This window comes from Peromyscus maniculatus, chromosome 9 (genome assembly GCF_049852395.1).
Source record: "Peromyscus maniculatus bairdii isolate BWxNUB_F1_BW_parent chromosome 9, HU_Pman_BW_mat_3.1, whole genome shotgun sequence".
Taxonomy (NCBI): domain Eukaryota; kingdom Metazoa; phylum Chordata; class Mammalia; order Rodentia; family Cricetidae; genus Peromyscus; species Peromyscus maniculatus.
In genome coordinates this window covers 157,385-178,821 of record NC_134860.1, presented here as the reverse complement: position 1 = coordinate 178,821, position 21,437 = coordinate 157,385, and the positions used below count along the sequence as shown (strand labels likewise).

General features: G+C 43.8%; 1 protein-coding gene across 3 annotated transcripts in view; it reads right to left on the bottom strand.

Annotated features, from left to right (window-relative positions):
- Positions 1 to 21,437, bottom strand: part of LOC102926660 (disks large homolog 5-like) — a 73,169-nt gene that overhangs the window by 7,468 nt on the left and 44,264 nt on the right. The window contains exons 1-5 of one of the 3 annotated variants that reach the window (XM_042284436.2): positions 20,970 to 21,172; positions 17,714 to 17,876; positions 16,335 to 16,463; positions 14,603 to 14,786; positions 813 to 996 (exon numbers count right to left, since the gene is read on the bottom strand). In XM_042284436.2, the coding sequence (XP_042140370.1) occupies positions 949 to 996; positions 14,603 to 14,786; positions 16,335 to 16,463; positions 17,714 to 17,876; positions 20,970 to 21,135 (690 nt within the window). In that variant the 5' untranslated portion in view covers positions 21,136 to 21,172 and the 3' untranslated portion in view covers positions 813 to 948. Of the gene's footprint in view, positions 1 to 812; positions 997 to 14,602; positions 14,787 to 16,334; positions 16,464 to 17,713; positions 17,877 to 20,969; positions 21,173 to 21,437 lie in introns of those variants that run through there. The other 2 variants (XM_076544092.1, XM_042284437.2) reach the window with 2 other exon arrangements.

Below are 21,437 nucleotides of genomic sequence, written 5' to 3'. Positions count from 1 at the left end.
ATAAAAGTCCTGGAGAATCTAGGTATATAGAGGATATATTTCAACATAATAAAGTCAATGTACAACAAGCCCACTTAAAGCAGTTCCAAAAAAAACAGGAACAGGAAAAGGATGTTCACTCCTGCTTCCATTTAATATAGTACTTGAACTCTTTTTTTTTTTTTTTGGTTTTGAGACAGGGTTTCTCTGTGTAGCTTTGCACCTTTCCTGGAGCTCACTTGGTAACCCAGGCTGGCCTCGAACTGACAGAGATCCGCCTGGCTCTGCCTCCCGAGTGCTGGGATTAAAGGCGTGCGCCACCAACGCCCGGCGTACTTGAACTCTTATCGAGAGCAATAAGACAACTGAAGGAGCTAAAGAAGATACAAATGGGAAAGGGAGAAGTCAAAATGTCCTTATTTGCAGATGATATGATTCATCTAAACAAATAAAACTAAAAACTTATCAGAAGTCTCTTAAGCCTGATAAATAGATTCATAAAAGTGAAAGATTGCAATTTTTTCTTTTTTCTTTATTAAGAAATTTTCTGCTCTACATACCACCCACAGATCTCACCTCCTCCTTCCTCCCACCCCCAGCCCTCCCTCCCAAGCCACCCCACCTCCCCATATCCCCCAAATCCAGGTCAGCAGAGCCCAGCTCACTGAGCCTAGGCAGGTCCAAGCCCCTTTCCACTGCACCAAGGCTGCGAAAGGCATCACACCTCAGGCACCGGGTTCCCGGAAGCCTGCCCATAGACCAGAGACGGATCCTGATCCGTCTGCCTGGGTGGTCCCCAAACAGTTTGAGCCAACCATCTTTCATATCCAGAGGGCCTAGTCCAGTCCCATAGGGCCTCCACAGCCACTAGTCTACAGTTTATCGGCTTCCACTAGTGTGGCAGGTCATCTCTGCATGTCTTCCCATCATGATCTCGACGTCCCCTGCATGTAGAATCCCTCCTCTCCCTCATCGATTGGATTCCCGGAGCTCAGCCTGGTGGTCATCAGGGAAAGACTGCAACATTAACACACAAAAGTCAGTGGCCTTCCTGTATACCAATCACAAACATACTGACAAAGAAATCAGGGAAACAGTTCCACTCACAAAAGGCTTAAAAATGTATGACAAGACATTTTGGATCAGCATACTTTAAATGCTATTAATGAAAACTGCTATGAAGTACCCAAGAGCAATCCTAAATACATGCAAGACCTTCAAAGCTGATGTTCTGAAAGACTTAAATGAATTGAAGTTTTTAAAGTTTTGTGGATAAGTAGGTAATATAAAAGGTCAATTTTTCTAAATTAATAATACTAATGCAATAGATATTGAATTAGAAATACAATGAATACAAGCCGGGCGGTGGTGGCGCACGCCTTTAATCCCAGCACTCAGGAGGCAGAGCCAGGCAGATATCTGTGAGTTCAAGGCTAGCCTGGTCTACAAAGCAAGTTCCAGGAAAGGTGCGAAGCTACACAGAGAAACCCTGTCTCGAAAACCCAAAAAAAGAAAGAGAGAGAGAGAGAGAGAGAGAGAGAGAGAGAGAGAGAGAGAGAGAGAGAGAAAATGTGAATACAATATTATCATCCATTTCTGTGGAACTTAATATGACCATAAATGTCCTATTATTGGGCAAAAAATATTTTTTCAAGTGGAACAGGCAGGAACATCCAGAGAAAATTTTGAAAGGGTAAAGTAGGGAAGCATGTCATATGAAATATAAAAATACATGACATATGAAATATAAAAATAAAAATTATTTTAATAAAGATATGTAGGCAGTGGGTGTAATTGGTAGAGGAGATATTGCAACGGATTGCAGTGTCCAGAAAGTTTGTAATTGTTTAAAAAAAAGAGGCTACAGGCTGGAAGGAGAAGGATGGGCTATGAGAGCATGCCCTGAGAATATGGCAAGTGTTCTAGTTAGCTTTCTATTGTTGTGATAAAAGTCCAAAGTGCCAATCGGGAAAGTGAAGGGTTTATTCACCTCACAGTTTGCAGATCCTCATCAAGGGAAGCCAAGGCAAGATCCCAAGGGAGGGGCTTGAAACCACAGAGAATGCTGTTTACTGCTCTGCTTGGCTAGCTTTCTTCTGAGGCCCAGGTTCACCTGCCTAGGAATGGCAGTACATACAGAGGGCTGAACCATGCCCTATTGGTTAACAACAAGAAAATACCAAAGAAGCATGCCTGCAAGCCAGTCTGATGGAGTCAAATCCTCAACTATGTGTCAAGTAGACAGCCAAGATTAGCCATCACAGCAAGCCAGAAGGAGAAAATATAAACCTCAGCTTACTGCAAAGAAAAGTGACCCTCCATGAATAGGATTCTATGTCCATAGTGAAATTTCAATTGTAGGAAGAATAATTCAAAAGGATTTAATGTCAGAAATGAAATAATAAATAATGAGTGACAATAAACCCAAGCCACAAAGGAAAAGTTGGTAAATTAGACTATTGAAGTCCCTTCTGGAGGCTGCAGGATAACATGGGGAGGGGCTGCTGGCTGACAGCACCTTTGAGCATCCTTCCAGTTTTTTGGTGGAGGAGTTCCCATCAGAAACCCTACCACTTACTACAGAGACCATGTCCCAAATACAAGCCCAAATCACCAACTGGATGCCAGAGCTTATGTTCTAGAGAAATGGAGGAGTCCATTCTGTTTGATTTGGGGAAGGCTGCATCCCATTTTCAGAGCCATGGATGTTGAAAGCTTCTAAAGCAGCACCAGGCACATTGTCTATTGTCATTATTCTTGGAGACACACACTGCAATGCCCACACTCATCATGGTAGTGTCTGTGGTGAGCTCTGTAACATGATTTCACTCTGGAGTATGGTTTGTTTCCTATTGCTGCTGTCTCCAATCCTGCCTCTTTGACCCTCAGTAAACTTCAAATCCTAATAAACCATTTTTGCTTTGAAAACAATTGATGATTTCTACCTGATGTATGCAATGAAGACCCACAGAAGTCTTCACTGGGCCCTGCTGTTTAAGAGAGAGTTTTTGATTTTTTCGTTTTTTTTTTTCTTTTTTGTCTTTCCTTTTCAGGATACATGGAATGAGCAAGAAGGAGTCTGGAGGATTTAAAGGCCATATTCCCATGGCCTGAGGAACCCCACTCTTTCTGACAGGTCCAGTATGTTTGCTGTGAGAGGCCTTTACCCGTTCTCTTTAAAGAGACCCATTTGTCCCTCTTGGACCCCTTTCCACCAGTTACTACCAGACACATCACACTTATTTCAATGTCTACTCTCCAATTGTATAGAAAGGCCAGAGACTTGTAACTGGGTTTCTAGCTCATCCCCTACTACCCAAGAAACTAGAGACAGGTATTTTTCCCTATTTCAGCCAACCATGGCCATAAAGAGGCCAATAAAAGTCATCATGACCATGGGATCTACAGCTGACTCAGATGTACCTTTTGATTATTGTCACTCCTTCCTTTCACTCTCTAAGGGAGCCATTTGCTCGTGAATATTAGTGAAGAGGGGAATACTACTGTGTTGGCTAATCTTAGTTGTCAACATGAATACATCTGGTATTAACTAAAACCAAAATATATAGGGCACACCTATGGGAGATTTCTGCTTAATTTCTGCTTAACCTGCTAGAAGTAGGAAGATCTACTTCTAGTCTGGATCTTTGAGGTAGGAAGTCACAACTTTAATTCATATCTTTAATCCAGATGTAATCTGGACCATTCCTGCTGGAAGCCTATAGGATGACATGGATGAAGGAAGCTTCTACACTTTCTCTGCTTGCTCTCTCCTTGTTAGCATTAGAGCTAACAAGCACTGGCATTAGAGCTCTACTTCTTTAAGATTCCAGCATACACATATTACAGCATACCAGTAGAGACATCCAGTCTTGTAGACTAAGCATCTACCGGATTATTGGACTTTCCATCATAGCCAGCCATCATTGTATTAGCTGAATCATAGCCTGAAAGTCATTCTAAAATAAATCCCCCTTCTAGATATAGAGAGCTTCAGTTTATAACTTCTGTTACTCTAGTAAGCCCTGACTAATACACCAGGCATGTAGAAAAGACATTCTAGAGCAGTTTGTGTCTCAACTATGTCACAAATTCCCAGTGCCCAACTTCCCTTAACCATTCTTCAGGTGGTGCTTTGGTGTCAGCCTTCTTGGTTCTTATAACATCTAAGCAACAAGAGTAAAATAGCAAATGTCCCAAATCTCTCAAATGGAATGCAGAGTAATATAATTAAAAGAGTGCCTCAGATGGAGAGATTCTAGGGTAAGTGAGAGGAATAGAAAGGCTTAGCTATTGTGGTCCATGACCATGTACCTACACTTGTACTAAGATCAGGGGACAATTTCTCAGAGGTTTGTTCTCTCCTTCAATCATGTGAGTCCTAGGGAAGGAACTCAGGACTGTAGGCCTAGGAGCAGTTACCTTTGCCCACTGAGCCGTCTCTCCAGCTGATCACATCATCCATGGAATTGATGAGCTTTGTAACTGTATTGATGTTCTGTGTGTTTATGGTCTTTATTCATAAAGAGTAGATTCTTTCTACCCTTGTTTGACAGCACCAGTTTGTTATCCCACAGGATTACTTCCTCCACACACTAACTCTCTGATTCTCTGTCTCAGAAATCAAATCCAGTTCAGTGGAGCTTCACCGAAATAAAGCACTCATCTGGAAGAAACCCTTCCTCAGTACACAGTGAGATCAGCTGTGGTTGAAGAGCACCATCAACCATCCCTGTCCTTTCCTAGCCTTGTACAGACATGCTCCTCATGACTGGCATGTCACTTTTGCTGCAGGCTCCATCCACACTGGCTGGTGTGAAGCTTACTCCCAACACTGCTTAGCTGCAGCATCAAGAGGGACTCCTAACGACACCTCCACCACCAGGAGTGTCTTCTCAATTCTGCATTTCATCAGATGGCCCCAATCTGCATTGTCATCCAGGACGAGATGTGAGAGATCTGGTCTAACCCTGACAATAAGTGATGCTGGAGCAGGATCTTGAACCCACCAATGCCTTGCATGAATGCCTGGCATCCTAAGACAATTACAATGCCTACATCATATGCTTGTCCCTACTGGTCTCCTGAAATGGTTGGGGCTGATTCATTCAAACTAACACAGCATACATAACTAAATGGACAAAAGACAAGTGCAGGGTCTGGAGAGATGGCTCCTCCATTTTGAGTAGTTTCTCTTCCAAAGGACCAACAGAGCAGCTGAAAATCCTCTTTACCTCCAGGTTCAGATGGAATCTGATGCCTTCTTCTGGCCTCTGGTGAAATTGCATGCACATGGTGTACAGCCCTGCAGCAGGCAAAACACCCATAGATATAAATAAAAGAAATAAATCTTTAAAAAAAATTGAACCAATTCATAGTTAAGGACAAAAGCACCAAAAAAAAAAGTCCCAACATATATTGTAATTCTGTAATTCATTATGTCTGCAGTCTGGTTATCATTGATACTATATTCCAGGGAAACCATGGGCAGATAGCTCTGGTTTTCCTAATTTCTTTTTTATTTTAAACATTTTATTATTCTCTGTTGGTTTCACATCATGCATTCCAATTTAACTCTTCCCCTTATCCATTCCTTCACACCTGAGCTCTGCCTTTGAAACTCCCCGAAAACAAAACAAAATTTAAAAGGAAAATTGAAAACCCAAATTTAAAAACAAACAAAGTTTTGGCAAGGAAGTTTTAGTGTGACCCAGTGATTTACATAGTGTACCCTTTAGTCCATACATCTTTTCTTGTAAGTGTTCCAGGCCTCTCTGGCTTCTCCACACTATAGATGATGGACCTTCATTTGTACTCTTCTTGGATATTCTAATGATGCCTTGTGTCATAGAGATCCAGCAGCTTTAGCTCTTCAGAACTGGGCCCTTTACCTGCTCCAGCAGTCCATGGATAAAGAAGATGGTAAGTGGGATAATTCACAGCCATGGTTCTGGGCTGGGGTTACCTGGGATGGTCAGGCTGCCAGTTTTCCATCTTCTGCACCCAGGCAAGATCTCCAGCACTGACACACCTACCTCACCCCATGCAATGGGCAGAATGGAGAGAGGCCAATTGTCCTTTCCTCATGCACTCCAATCTGACTTATCCACACTCAGAGCAAAGGAACAGCTCTAGTGTTTTGTGAGATGATGTGCCAAGTCCACAAACCCAATTGCTGCAGTTGGTGAGAGGCTGACCCAGCTCTTCTGTTCTCAAGCCCCAGATTCCCACTCTCCCGCCATCTGCAGGTGGCATTTGCTCAGGTGAGGCGGGCATCTTTCCCTTACCCTTGCCAACACAAGGCAGAAGAGGGTAGACTCAGGTCTTCTGCTCTCCAAGCCTCAGGGCCAGCTCACTGACACCACAAACAACAGGGTCAGCTCTACTGTGCTGCTCAGTCCAGGTGCAGAACCCACTCTCCCTAGTACTGCAGTGGGTGAGGGACAGGACTAGAACTAGCTAGTGCTGAGGACAGCGAAGAGTGTGTTAATTCTTTGCATCCCTATCCTGTCTTCAGTAGTAACGGGAGCCACTGACATCAACATAGACCAAGTCTGTGGCAGGGCCATGGACCCAGACATGCTCCTCAGTAATAGCTCCAGCCCTGATTTCATTATGGTCCTAGGTGGCAGCACAGGCTTCTAAGACACATATGTCCACTTGGGGGCATATCCCTTTAATACCAACATGGTCACAGGTGGTTGCCAAGACTGTAGGTGGCTGCCAGACCCTCACTGGTAGAGGATGCATAGGTATCAACACAGACTCCCACAGCTTTGTCAGGGCCATGGACAGGACATGGCCCTTGGCAGCAGACCAGGCATGGATATCATCATGGCCCCAGGTGGCAAGCAGGCCATGGATTTCTTTAATACTCCTTTAGTAAATGTTTTCATTTCCTGAGGGGCTTTACAGCAATACTGTTGTGTTTCTAATTCATGTGGTGCACATGATCACATCCTGAAATGGATATACAGAATGCTATAGCTAGGGTGGATAAATATATGACCACAAGGATACAGTATGGATACTTTTTCCATTATGCAATGGGAATCCACGGAGTTGACAACACCATCCACATCCAAAGCCCTGTGTAGCCCTAGCTTCCTGAGAACCCACTATTGTAGCTCAAGCTGGGCACCCAAGTGATCTGATGTTACAGGAGTTTCTGGGGCTTACTAGAGTGAGACATCACACCGCACCAAAGAAATTGCTTCTAAGACAGAAAAGTTCAAAATCACTTTATTATTAATAAAAATACAGTAATATTACTCAATATGGGCTTAAAGAGATTAGTCAATAAATCTTTTTGTGGTTTCGGTATCAGGGTAATTGTAGCCTCATAAAAAGAGTTTGGTAGTGTTCCTTCTGTTTCTATTGTGTGAAACACTTTAAAGAGTATTGGTATTAGTTATTCTTTGAAAATCTGGTAGAATTCTGCACTGAAACCATCTGGTCCTGGGACTTTTTTGGTTGGGAGACTTTTGATGACTGTTTCTATTTCTTTAGGGGTTATTGGTCTATTTAAATGGTTTATCTGGTCTTGATTTAATTTTGGTATGTGGTATTTATCCAGAAAATTGTCCATTTCTTCCTGGTTTTCCATTTTTGTGGAGTACAGGTTTTTGAAGTATGATCTGATGATTCTCTGGATTTCCTCGTTGTCTGTTGTTATGTCTCCCTTTTCATTTCTGATTTTGTGAATTTGGGTGCTCTCTCTTTACCTTTTGGTTAATTTGGCTAGGGGTTTGTCTATCTTGTTGATTTTTTTCAAAGAACCAACTCTTTGTTTCATTGATTTTTTGTATTGTTCTCTTGTTTTCTATTTCGTTGATTTCAGCCCTCAATTTGATTATTTCCTGGCATCTATTTCTCCTGGGTGTGTTTGTTTCTTTTTGTTCTAGAGCTTTCAGTTGTGCTGTTAATTCAATGGTATGGGATTGCTCCATCTTCTTTATGTGTGCATTTAGAGCTATGAATTTTCCTCTTAGCACTGCTTTCATAGTGTCCCATAAGTTTGGGTATGTTGTACTTTCATTTTCATTGAATTCTAGGAAATCTTTAATTTCTTTCTTATTTCTTCCTTGATCCATTGATGTTTCAGGCATTATTCAGTTTCCATGAGTTTTTTGGGTTTTCTATAATTTTTGTTGTTGTTGAGGTCTAACTTTAAGGCATGGTGGTCTGATAAAATACAGGAAGTTATTCCAATTTTTTTGTATCTGTTGAGATTTGTTTTGTGTCCAAGCATGTGGTCAATTTTTGAGAAGGTTCCATGGGGTGCTGAGAAGAAGGTATATTCTTTTGTGTTAGGATGGAATGTTCTGTAGATATGTATTAAGTCCATTTGAGTCATAACATCTGTTAGGTCCTTTATTTCTTTGTTAAGTTTCAGTCTGGTAGATCTGTCTTTTGGTGAGAGTGGTGTGTTAAAATCTCCCACTACTAATGTGTGGGGTTTGATGTGCGTTTTAAACTTTAGTAGTGTTTCTTTTATGAATGTGGGTGCTTTTGTATTTGGAGCATAAATGTTTAGAATCAAGACTTCATTTTGGTGGATTTTTCCCGTGATAAATATGTAATGTCCATCCTGATCTCTTTGGATTGATTTTAGTTTGAAGTCTATTTTATTAGATATTAGGATAGCTACACCAGCTTGTTTCTTAGGTCCATTTGCTTGGAAAGCCTTTTCCCAGCCCTTTACTCGGAGGTAGTGTCTGTCTTTGAAGTTAAGGTGTGTTTCTTGTATGCAGCAGATGGATGGGTCCTGTTTTCTTATCCATTCTGTTAGCCTGTGTCTTCTTATAGGTGAGTTGAGACCATTGATATTGATGGATATTAATGACCAGTGATTGTTAATTCCTGTTATATTTTGTGGTTGTGTTGTGTTGTCCTTCTTTGGTATATGTTGGTGTGGGATTATCTATTGCTTGATTTTTCATGGATGTGTTTAGCTTCTTTGGGTTGGATTTTCCCTTCTAGTGCTTTCTGTAGGGCTGGGTTTGTGGACAGGTATTGATTAAATCTGGTTTTATCCTGAAATATTTTGTTTACTCCGCCTATGATGATTGAGAGTTTTGCTGGGTATAATAGTCTGGGTTGGCATCCATGGTCTCTTAGTGTCTGCATAAGATTTGTCCATGATCTTCTAGCTTTCATAGTCTCTATTGAGTAGTCTGGTGTTATTCTGATGGGTTTGCCTTTATATGTTACTTGGTCTTTTTCCTTTGCGGCTCTTAATATTTTTTCTTTGTTCTGTGTGTTTAGTGTTTTGATTATTATGTGGCAAGGGGACTTTTTTTTTTTTTTAATCCAGCCTATTCGGTGTTCTGTAAGCTTCTTGTATCTCCATAGGTATTTCTTTCTTTAGGTTAGGAAAGTTTTCTTCTATGATTTTGTTAAATATATTTTCTGTGCCTTTGAGTTGGTATTCTTCTCCTTCTTCTATCCCTGTTATTCTTAGGTTTGGTCTTTTCATGGTGTCCCAAATTTCTTGGTCGTTTTGTGTTACGACTTTTTTGTCTTTAGTGTTTTCTTTGACTGATGAATCTATTTTCTCTATTGTGTCTTCAGTGTCAGAGATTCTCTGTTCCATTTCTTGCAATCGGTTGGTTGTGCTTGTTTCTGTAGTTCCTATTCATTTAGTCAGGATTTCTATTTCCAGCATTCCCTCAGCATGTGTTTTCTTTATTGTCTCAAATTCATTTTTCAGATCTTGGAATGTTTCTTTCATCTGTTTAATTGCTTTTTCTTGGCTTTCTTTGATTTCTTCCCATTTTTTGTTCGTTTTTTCTTCCATTTCTTTAAGGGAGTTTTTTATTTCCTCTTTAATGGAGTTTTTCATTTCCACTTTAAGGGAAGTTTTTATTTCTTCTTTAATGGAGTTTTTCATTTCCTCTTTAAGGGAAGTTTTTATTTCCTCTTTAAGGGAGTTTTTCATTTCCTCTTTAAGGGAAGTTTTATTTCTTCTTTGAGGGAATGTTTTATTTCTTCTTTAAGGGCCTCTATCATCTTCTTAAAGTCATTTTTAGGGTTGATTTCTTCTGTTTCTTCTGTCTTGGTATGTTCAGGTCTTGCAGGTGTAGAATCACTACATTCTGATGTTGCCATATAGGTCTTTATGTTGTTGCCTGTATTTTTGCACTGGTGTCTACTCATCTCTTTCTCTGCTCGGTGCAGGTGGTGTCTGTGTCTGAGAGTGCCTCTCTTGTTCTAATTTTTAGTCTTGGTTTAGTAGGAGTTCTTGGTTAAATTGGTGCTATTGGGCTGTTTCTTCAGGGGCAGCTGATCTCAGTCAGTGAAGTATATACTTATGATTCTGGTGATCTGGTTTGGTGGCTGGGCAGCGCCTTCTTCTGTGTTCCCAGGTCACGTTTTGTTCATTCGTCAACTCCTCAGCTGATCTTGTTTCTTCAGACTTCAAACTGTAGGGATCTGAATCCTCTCCTGGATGGATTTCAGCTGAGGCCAGGGTAGTCTTACCAACACCTCCAAGTTGTTGGGTTTTGCAGGATCAGCAGCTGGGCCTGGGTTGTCCTCAGACGGAGTATTCAGATTTGTTCTGGTTCTGTCCCACGGAGATAGCTTCTTCCCCAGGTGTTGGGGCTAGAGGCGTCCCTGTTCCAAGCTGCGACTGCTTGCCAGACCTGTCTACCTCTGCGGTCCGCCGCCGGGCCTGTATGTCCCTGTCAGCTGCCGCTGGGCCTGTCTGCCGCCGCCGGGCCTGTATTTCTCTGCCGGCTGCAGCTGCGGGCCTACCTGCCTCTGCTTGTCACTGCTGCCGGGCCTGTCTACCTCTGTGGGCCACCACCGGGCCTGTATGTCCCTGTTGGCCGCCGCCGCAGGGCCCGTCTACCTCTGTGGGCCGGCGCTGGGCCTGTATGTCTCTGCTGCTCATCCAGGCTTTCTTGATCCTGTTCATTAGAACATTATGTTCTCAGTAGAGGCTAGCTCACTCACATGCACACACATAAATTCATGAACAGACACAAGTACATGTATGCACACATACAAGCACACTGTAATGCAGTAACATGTTTAGCTCCACAGTTAATACTAACATAAGGAGCAACCACCAGGGATACTAATGAAAAGATAAACCTGTTAAAAGAGAGAAGACAGTGAACATGGGAGAGAGGCAGTTCAGTCACTGAAGAGCCTATTTGCAACCTAACGCACAGACAGGTGGCCCTCTGGGGTCCCCGTCCATTAACTAACCCTGCTTAGGAAGTTCCCCAGGCTGTGCAGTATAGGAATGTTCCCCAGCAAAGGACTACTGGATGGTCGTGGACTACCCCTCTGGGCTTGTTCACTGTTTCCCAGTTCCCCCAAATTGAGCAACTTCCTTCAAAAGGGGCTCCCTGTACCACAGGTTGTCTCACTTTGGACCAAAAGCAAAGAGCTCAGGAAACTAGAAAATCTCCATAACCAGGATCCAAAAGAAACAATTCCTTCCTTTGAGGCGATTGTGCCAGGGATTTGTTTGAGTAACAAATGGCTGACTAAATTAGTGCCAAATGATTTTATGTATTATTTCATGCTGAAGAATATTCCATGAAAGAGCCTGACCACATTATACTTTTTCACTCTTTGAATGATGGGCATCATGAGGCTACTCTCAGGAATGCTGAAAAAACCCTCAGGTCCCCTAGCTTCTCTATGGACACCTACTTCATATTCTGGCATCACTGGGTCACCTGGGATTGCAATTCAACACTGAAGACTTGTGTGTAGCTTCTCACTGTGCTGTACCATTTTACACTACCAGCAATGTCTGAGGGGCCTCATTTCTCCAAACCCTCCATGAGGCTGATTTTAACTCAGAGGAATCAACCTTGAAAAAAGCAGTTACTGAGTGTTACAGACACGGCACATGGGGAGTGATTTAGACCCTAAGGAGCCTAAGTGGGGTACACTGAGATAGCCCCATTCTCAAACCACAGCATGGCTAGAGGACTTTTGCTGGACTGAAATGCAGCTGGACGCACACTGCAAGTCAGAATCTCTCAAGGACTAACATGCAGCCCAAGCTCCAAGGCAAAGGTTAACTGAGCCAAGGTTAGGGAAAGGGGTAAAGCAAGTGGTAGCAGACAATGTGGATGAGGACAAACAGGATACAGAGACGACACAGCAACCCACCTGACCATTGAGTGTGCAGTCACCATTCACCCAGAGCAGAGAAGAGACACAAACCTATCCTGCCTCTCAGACACCTTGATTTGCCTTCTCACCTTAATCTACCACATTCCTTTGATTTGCTCCAAGGATTTCTGTGCAGATAAATATTTTTGCCTCTACAAATACCTGAAAACCATTGAGTTGCAGTAGTTTTTGTGTCCCTTTGCCTAGTGAACAAGGTGGACATGCAGAAAGATGGGCAGCAGCATACAATATTAGATGGATACCAAGTGAGTGGGCACAGTACTTTTTCAACAAAGTTGAACTCCATCATCATTAAAGATGAGTAAGTGAGCATACAAATATGCAGAAATACACACACACATGAAGTTACAATTCCATACATACAAACACACACTTGCACATATAAGCACCTGTACTCACAAACACACTCGAATACTTACCCCTATACATAAGGAAACATGGGAACACATACACATACACACTCACCCACATGGTCACATACACAGGTACAAAGGAGCACTACTGTGCAAACAATAGACAGTATTCAGACACAAACACACATATAGAAGTTCACACACACACATACAGAGATGTACAGAAAATCATAACACACATATCACACCCCCAACACACACACACACACACACACACACACACACACACACACACACACACTACTTCCTGAAGCTAGTATGGTCAGTGAGAGAGGATTGCTGCCTTGCAGCACCTTTTCTGATGCATATAGAGGTAGTGGGTCCTCTATGCTGTCTACAGGGCTCTTAGACCCAGCAAGACTCTGCTACCCCGGCCTGCACTTAACTTTTCTTTGAATAAACTTTATCCATCACAAAACCCCCTGATCCCAGAGGTTCCAAGTTCACCCCTCATAGTCTCTTCACTAAACTTATGCTGGCTCCTCCACAGATGACCTTGATAGCCCAAGAGAAAGAAAGTGACCCATGGTCAACACCCAGGAAGTTGTCAACAGATGACAATGCATATGATATGAATTCAGCCCAATGGCAGTCAGAAGGAGGCCAGTGACATCACCTGCCATGCTTTTCAGGAACTCAGCACTCTGCACAACTATGAGAGGGAATCTGTTCTGAGACACAGTCATGCACATGATATAGTCAGCAACACAATGTCAGCAAGGAGATGCACTGTGGGATTTTCTGATGAGAAGCCAGAGACAGACCAAACATTTCCTGTGGTGTTAGCTCTGGGCAGTGAAAGAAGCCTGCTGTTTATTGTTAAAATAGCTGCATTGCTTGGTTTTGTTATTTATTAGAAAACACATTGGTATAAAACAATAAAAGGAAATAAACAAAAGAGAAAGCAAATATGTCCTTCCTCTTTCTGAGCAATTTAAACTTGTAACATTGGATAAGACAAAACAAGAGAGAAGTTCTGCCTTGGAGGACAGGAGATCTAAAGAGAGCTGGGAGCCAGATTAGCCCAAACAGAAAATTTCAGGTTCAGTGAAAACCTGGGTTCTAAGGGAATAAGGGAGTGAGCAACAGATGACAACATGGGATTTCATTATGTAGCCTCTGAACCTACAAACCGATGTCCACATTTACACAGGCCTGCATAGATCACACACAGACCGCAAAAATAGGAAGTGAGCAGAAAACAATGGTGAGGACATCATGCTGTAGGAACAGTTGAATTTAAAATATGCACATCAGGTGTTTCAACTGAGACCCACAGCACTGCTATCCATCCTTTGGGGACTAAAGATTCCTAGGAGAACACACAAGTTATTCACACTATGTTGAGGTGATAGGAGAAAATGTTTTCTTGAAGCTTCAAATCTGTCACCCCAACCCTCAGCCTGTCAAAGGCCTCCTACATCTATGGTCATCCAGTCAGCTCCAGACTGGAAGCCCCAGGATGAGAGAACTGTCCAGCACCATGCCTAGAAAAAGGGCTGACAAGGTGGTACTCAGGCTTCTGTCACTTTGAACCAAGAGCTTGGCAAAAGGAAGAGAGCACACTGGGATGCAGGAAGAAAGGAGAAGACCACATGCCACCCAAAACGTTGACAATGAGAACCACTCACTTGGCACTGGCACTGGACTCTAGTCCTTGCAGGCTGCTTCCTACCCTGTGATCTCACATGACCTCTGCAAAGCAAATGAGCCACAGGCCACTGGCATCATCAATGAAAGCTTTGTGCTGTTCCCTAAGTAGCTCCCTGCATAGCAGTCCTCTGATCATAATGACATATATGTGTGTGATATGTGACTGACCCAGTTCTCAATGTACTGCATCTTCTAGCAGAGCAGGAGGGGTTGCTTGTCAATTATCCAGATTCTTGAAAGAGGAAAACTCTCCAGAAATACTTGGGAATGATCACAGAAATCAACACTTGGATGGTATGTAGGTGGGAGTCTGGATGGATGGGTGGATGGTTATATGGGTGACTCTATGTTTATGGTTGGACAGGTGGGCACCTGCCCCCACTGTCTCAGCCTACCTGCTGCTGCTCAGCAGAAGGGTCACAGATCATCTCCTGAGCCTCCTTCAGTTGCCTCTTCAGCTCCTCACAGGACTCTTGCATTTCAATCTGCTCCTTCCATGGCAGTCTGTTCTTCAGTCTCAAAACATGTACATTTTCCTTCAGCTCAGTCCAGTCTTGGAGGACCTGGCCATGGAGGTAACTGAACAAACACCAAAACATGGTGAGACCCAGCCAGCCTCCTTTGCCATTCCTACCTCCAAGGACCACCAGCCTTGAAAAGTCCCAGACTCATAGACAGCCCACAAATAGAGTTCTCAGTAGCCAAGCCAGCATCACTTAGATACAGGCCAAATCCAGAGAGTAGCCAAATTCCAGAAAGATTCAAAATACTTCTGAAAACCCTGATGCCAAAAGGGATCCTGTGCCTCTGAGAACAGGGTACAGCCCACACCTCTGCTTAACTGTTCATGACATTGGGAAAGCATCAGCAGGTAGAGGGCAAACACTGTCAGAAGGAGAGAAGAAGCCCCAACCAGAATCAATTCTGTCTATGGCTACCATGGAAACTGTTGTGCCCAGATCATAACCCTCAGAGAGACCACCAAGGACGAGCATACCAGAATGCAAAAGCAAGGTTTATCTGTTACAAGTCATGACAGGGAACTCATCTCAAGCCATCTCAAGTGAGGCAGAGAAGAGTTACTCTTTCTTGGGGAAGTTAGTTTTTATAGGCAAACCCCATAAAATTTCTTAGAGGGGAGGGGATTAGTAAGGGTCCATCTAACTAACTAACTGGACTAACAAAAATTGGTCCAGTTTTTTCTGGGCCTGGACTTTATCTTATTCTAGCTTATCTGTTTGCCCTGTCAGGAGTTTTACAGCTCCTCTCTGGGGTCTAGTCATGTTATCTCCAGAGAGGGGCATCTCTGGATTAATTGGTTACCATCAGACATCCTGACTCTGTTCTTTTGTTCCTGGGGCTGGCACCATCATTTCTGGGGACTTGAAATTGGCCTGGGTCTATCTATATTGAGATATCTTTGTCTAAGGCCCCCTTTTTGAGACAATAGAGTGAGGGTCTTGTTGTGCCTAGATCAAAAGCTGCCACTGGAGACTTTAGGTACAGAATGCAAAAGTAAGGTGTTTTCTAAGTTTACAAGCCTCCAGGGAGGCTCTTCCAAATCTCTCACTCACAGCAGGGAGGTTGGAAGGAGCACTCCCCTTTCTTTGTGAGGCTAGTTCTTAAAGGCACAGACCATATAATTTATTTTAACCCACCTCCCTTTTTAGTCTTTTGGTCGAATATCCTGACTGTGTTTCCCAAAGTCCCTGTAGCAGATACAGCCACCTGGGGAAAAGGGGTCTAAGTTCTTATCTACACTTAGGAATCCTGGTTTAAGCTTCTCTTTGTCTGTAGGGGATAGAGTGGGGGGTTTTACTGAGTTATCACAGAAACCAGCTCTGGGAAGCCCTGGTCAGAGCCCCAGAGGTACTAGGATACCTGACACTCCCTTCATGGTGCAAACCATTTGTTTTTATCAAGGGGCTCCTGAAGCTGGCAGGACATTGCTTGGAGGGGAACAGTGTCTTTTCACACTTAGCAAAACTGAGTCCAAGAGGCACAAGACCAGGGACCACATGTCAGGCTGTTTGCTAAGAGGCAGACAGGCAAGAACCAGAACTCTCACTTTTAGTCAAAGAGAAAGATGGCAGAATCAGTCCCTCCCAAGATAAATCAGGCACATACCTGTAGGATACATTCTCCTCAATCAGCTGTTTGACCTTGTTCACACCGTCACTGATCTCCATGGGCAATTTCTGTAAGTCCAGCATCACCTGCTTATGCTCCTTTTTCAGCATCTCAAAAGAATTCAGCCTGTGGTAGGGCATGGCCCCAGGAGAAAAGGACCCCATGAACATAGGCCTCAAGGATCATATGGAATCAGGCTATGCTCTGGACTACTCAGTGCCATGGAAGACACAGCCTGGCACTTATGCAATAGGTCCTCCTGGTGCTTATTAAACTTCCTATCATATCCCCAGGCCAGAAGAGGAAGGAGTTATCTACGACTACATGAGCACCTTCAGTGGACTTGGAGCTATAGATGATCTCTCTAAGGAGACCCCAGGAGTCTGTGCCACATACTGGTGCCACCGGAAACCTATGGTGACATTTTCCTGTCTTTATAACAGGGATTCTCATGCCTGGGTACTCCTCCTTATACACAGAGGACCAGAGCATACGTTGAGTATTTCCAGGGAGGAGTCCCAACTTCAGGAAGGCGTTATAAACTCCACAGGGGATTCCAGTGTTCCACCAAAGTGAGAAAAGTGGCCAAGACCTGAGCTTCTCAAAGTGGAGCTCTCTGAGGTCATCACTGTTATCCCTGGGAAAATATGAAAATGGCAAATCCTCAAGTCCTGCCACAGACTCTAGACTCCCAGGAGTAACACACACACACACACACACACACACACACACACACACACACACACACACACACCACATAAAATCAGGATTCACATGAAATACAAAGAGTTTGCACTGTCTCAGAGTATAAGGAGGAGCCAAGAAAAGCTTTAGGCCTTTATTTTCCACATGCACAAACACACCACATACAGTCAGGATGCCCATGAAATGCAGAGAGCTGGAACGGCCTCAGAGTATAAGGAGGAGGACAATGGAGAAGTAGTAAAAAGCATCATGTCTTCCAGCCACAAACTGAGATGGATGAATGGACCAGGCCCCTCCAGCTGCTGCCAGGAGCCTTCAGCACACAATCATCTGCTGATCAAGTACAAAGACTCACCACAAACTCACAGAACGCAGCATCTCCCCCAAGCCAACACCTGACAAGGCATCTTGAAATGCATGTTGAGAGCTCACACACTAATGTCCCTATCACTAAACTGTGATTCAGGTCACGGGCTCTGCTTTTCATTTGGATGAATAAGAATAGCCTGTGTCCCCATCTCACACCTACCCAGGTTCCAAATACTGTGCACTTGGGAAAAGTAGTTTAGGCACCAGGGTACCCTGGAGGTTCAGCCTCCTGTTCCTCAGGAAAGCTTAGCTACACATTGTGGGGTCAAGATGGTCAGCAGAGAACTGCATGTAATGACTACCTGTTCTGCAAATCCTTGTCTATATAAGTGCCCAGGATCCCATGCAGTTCAACTCGCTCGTATGTTATACTCTGTCGCTGAAGGGTGAGTTTCTCCAACTTTGTCATCTGCTGCTCCTGCTCAGTGGAGGTGGAGGTTTGGGTTGGTGCCTTCCCAGTAGTCCCTGAAGGAAGACAAAGCAAAGTGAACTTGTACACTTGAATGACATAGGACCAGGAGAATCCATGCTAGTCCCAGGAGGAAGTCCAAGGAAGAGGAAATGTTAGGGACCCACTGAGGGCCCTAAAGAGTAGGGCAGCTATCCTCAAATTGGTACCCATGAGCTAAGTATCTGTCCTCAACCACCATGGCTAGGCATGTGCCTCTCTCTCTAATGCAGACCCCAGCCCTGGAAGGCATAAGATAGTCCAGCCATGTAGATTTGGAGGACAGTGTCAGCTAATATCTGATGTGGTGCAGGTAAGTCCTATTGTCCCTAGAGCTTAGCAGTACTAAGTCCTCATCACATTATCCAGGACCAAAGTATCTGAATGTCTGAGAGTTTGGTGGATGGTCAGGGGATTATCCTTCCCTTCTTATTGGCATCCTACTCCCATGGAAACTGAAAGAATCTACGAGGATTAAGTGCAGCACCACCCTACCCAGAGAAGGACACCTAATTAGCCACCACTTTGTTCCTGCTGGCCCTTCCTTTCCACTCAGAATGAGATTAAGAATCTTACAGAAAAGCCACTTCAGGTTTGAAAATTCATGGCTCTCCCAAACTAACCATCAGAAATTATTGACTCTGGGTCTGCTCTTAGGGAACCCTGATAAACGGGATAAGTCCATTTGCTTCCCAGAAATTCACAGATGCTGAGGTCCACTACTGGAAGGCCCAGCTCAAGCTTCACTTCCTCCAGAAAGCTCCTCACCCCCTTACTAGGACTCACTGTGCCCTGCCCAGAACCATTTATTGCTCCATGTTTTATACTGAGACTGAAGCCCAGCTTCCTTCCACCTCCCTCTGGTCTCCCCTTGTTCTCCATTCTGTCACCCAAGCAGCCTTCTCTGTCTTGCCAACATGTCTATGGGCAGTGGAAGAATACCCCACAGTCACCTGGTGTTCCCACAACACTGGTGACATCAAGGGAATGCCAAGGATTCTCCAGAATACAAAAGCTCATCCCGAGAAGTAACTATTGGATTCACCAGCAGTAGCCCTCACCTACCTAAAAACTACATCTTCTGCAAATCACTGGAAGCCATATTGCCCTTCTCAGGAGCCTTCCCAAAAACACAAGAGAAGACCTTCATCACCTCCTCATTACAAACCCAGGGATCTCTTTTTGCTTTATTATGATATATTCACTACATCATGTACAGGAAGTTGAAGACTCACTTCCAAACACATGCCAGGAAATGGCTCATCAAACTCATGAAACGTTTAGTCAATAACACAGGAACAAAGGTTTCTAAGGTAACTAAGTAAGGATGGTGGGGAGGAAAGTTCAGTCCACTGAAAGCAACAAGCACGTTGTGGAGGATGCACAAGTCTGTCAGTGTGGTGGGAGATTGTGGGTGTCTTGTCAGAACAAAGATAATTCCCATAGTTGATGAAAATTACCTCTGAACTTCAGCAGAATTTATTCCAGCCATCATAGACACCAAAAGTGTGTTAACTAGTGACATGTCAGGCTGGAGATATTAAGAACCAGGGTTTCCCAAAGGAGCCCTCAGACATAAGAGCAAAAACTACCATGAAGAATGATGGGCCATTCCTGCATTAAAGTTTGAAGAAAGATGAATGGCTAGTGAGAGGCCACACACAGATATGCAATGGCATTTACAGAAAATCAAATGTGTCATAGTCATGGGAACAGTATGTAGTGTGTCACTGCTGTGGTACTACACTTGGAGCTACATGAAAGCCAAATTCTTTAATCTGGAGCCACCTGTGACAATGCTCATGCCCTTAGAAAAGGTGACACAGCCAGCTTAAATTAGAATATCCATCAGAGCATGAGAGAGGTGGACAAAGGGCAGAAGAGGACGAATTATTAGGGGTCCTTTACCATAGACCTTTCCCAGAGCCACACTTCACACTTTTGAATTTACTAATAGTCCTAAAATGAAGAGGTAGTACCATGTTCAGCCTGGATTGAATATTCACCAGAAGTCTAGACTGTGGCTTCAGAAATGTACTTGGTGGACCCCAGAAGAAATGAGTGATGTGGGGTAAACTATGTCCATTCAGATGTTATATCATACTGACAACCATGTTAGACAAGGTTAGGTATCTCAGTAATCACCAATTCTAGAAGTCAATGGACACCACCTGCCACACACACTACCTCATCTCAATCAATCCTGACACACTAAAGGATGATCAGGAAGTGACTGTAAGATGAGACTTTGCGCTAGCTGGTTCTGAAAGACTAGACTTGAGTCTCTCCCTCTGTGGATGTCAGTTCTCACATCTTTCTATAGGGAGATGGGTGTCTCAGAGGTTACCTGGCTTCCCCTGGCTTCCTGCACAGGGTGACCTAAGAAGCACAAGCTTCAGAGCCCTTAGCCTTGTATTTTCCTGGACATAATTCTGGAGATAATTGCTACTCTCACAAGCACTCAGGTAGTAAGTAGGGATGCCCAAATCACTTGCATAATGCTTCAGAGTCTCATGTTAATGGAGAAGCCACACAGCGGCAGAACATAGTCAACAGATTCACAAAGCCATCTTCACTGGCAGCCCAGGACACCTAGATCCTTTGGAAGGGGACAGTCTCAGTCCAGGTCTACTGAATCTGACAGCTCTCTAGGTTGAATTGGAGACCTGTGTGCCACCCACAGCTGGGAAGTCATAATCTTAGGGTGTCACTGAAAGACAACATTACTTGGTGCCTCACTCCTGATGTGTCTATGATGAAAAGTAAGATAGGCTTTGCCAGGGCACTCTCACGTCCCTGTTATTGCTGGCACACAACCTAAGGACTCCAGTGGGGGTGAAGTGCAATGATGGTATTGAAATCTAAAAATTCCTCTGTGTCTCCTTCCCCACTCAGAGTGAGAGCAGAGGATCCCCAGCACAAAGGCTACATCCTTGTCAATTCCTATGTCATATTAACCATCATGAACCCTTGATCTGGGTCTGCTCTTCAGGAACCCAGAGAAGCAGGATAGGCCTATTGTTTCCCAGAAGTTCCCAGTACCTGATTGACCCTGGAAGACTCAAGCCCATCACATCCAGAAAGCTCCCCACACCCTTCCCTGAACTCACTGCATCTTCCCCAGGACCATTGATTTCTCCATTCTTTCCAGTGAGACCTAGGAGCTTCCTTCTGCCTTTCTCTGGTATCTCCATGAAATCCATTCTCTCTCCCAAGTAGATGCCTAAGTCTTGACAACATGTCTATAGGCAAACTGTATAGGTAGTGAATGAACATACTAAAGGCACTTGGTGTTGCTACAACACTATTGACATCACCGGAGATTCCAAGAGCTCTGCTCTCCAGGATACAATAGAATTGTCAGAGAAGGGACTCCTGATGTCACACGGAACTGCCTTTGCCTCCTGGCTCATAAATTCTCCCTGAACTGACCAGAAGCTGAGATTTCTTTTCCAGGAGTCTCTCCTGTGACACAGGTGAAGCCATTCAGTACCTCCTCCTTCTAAAGCTGGGAATTTTCTTCTGCTTCCTTAGAATCCTTTCACTACTTTACCCATGGAGAGTTGAACACTCACTTT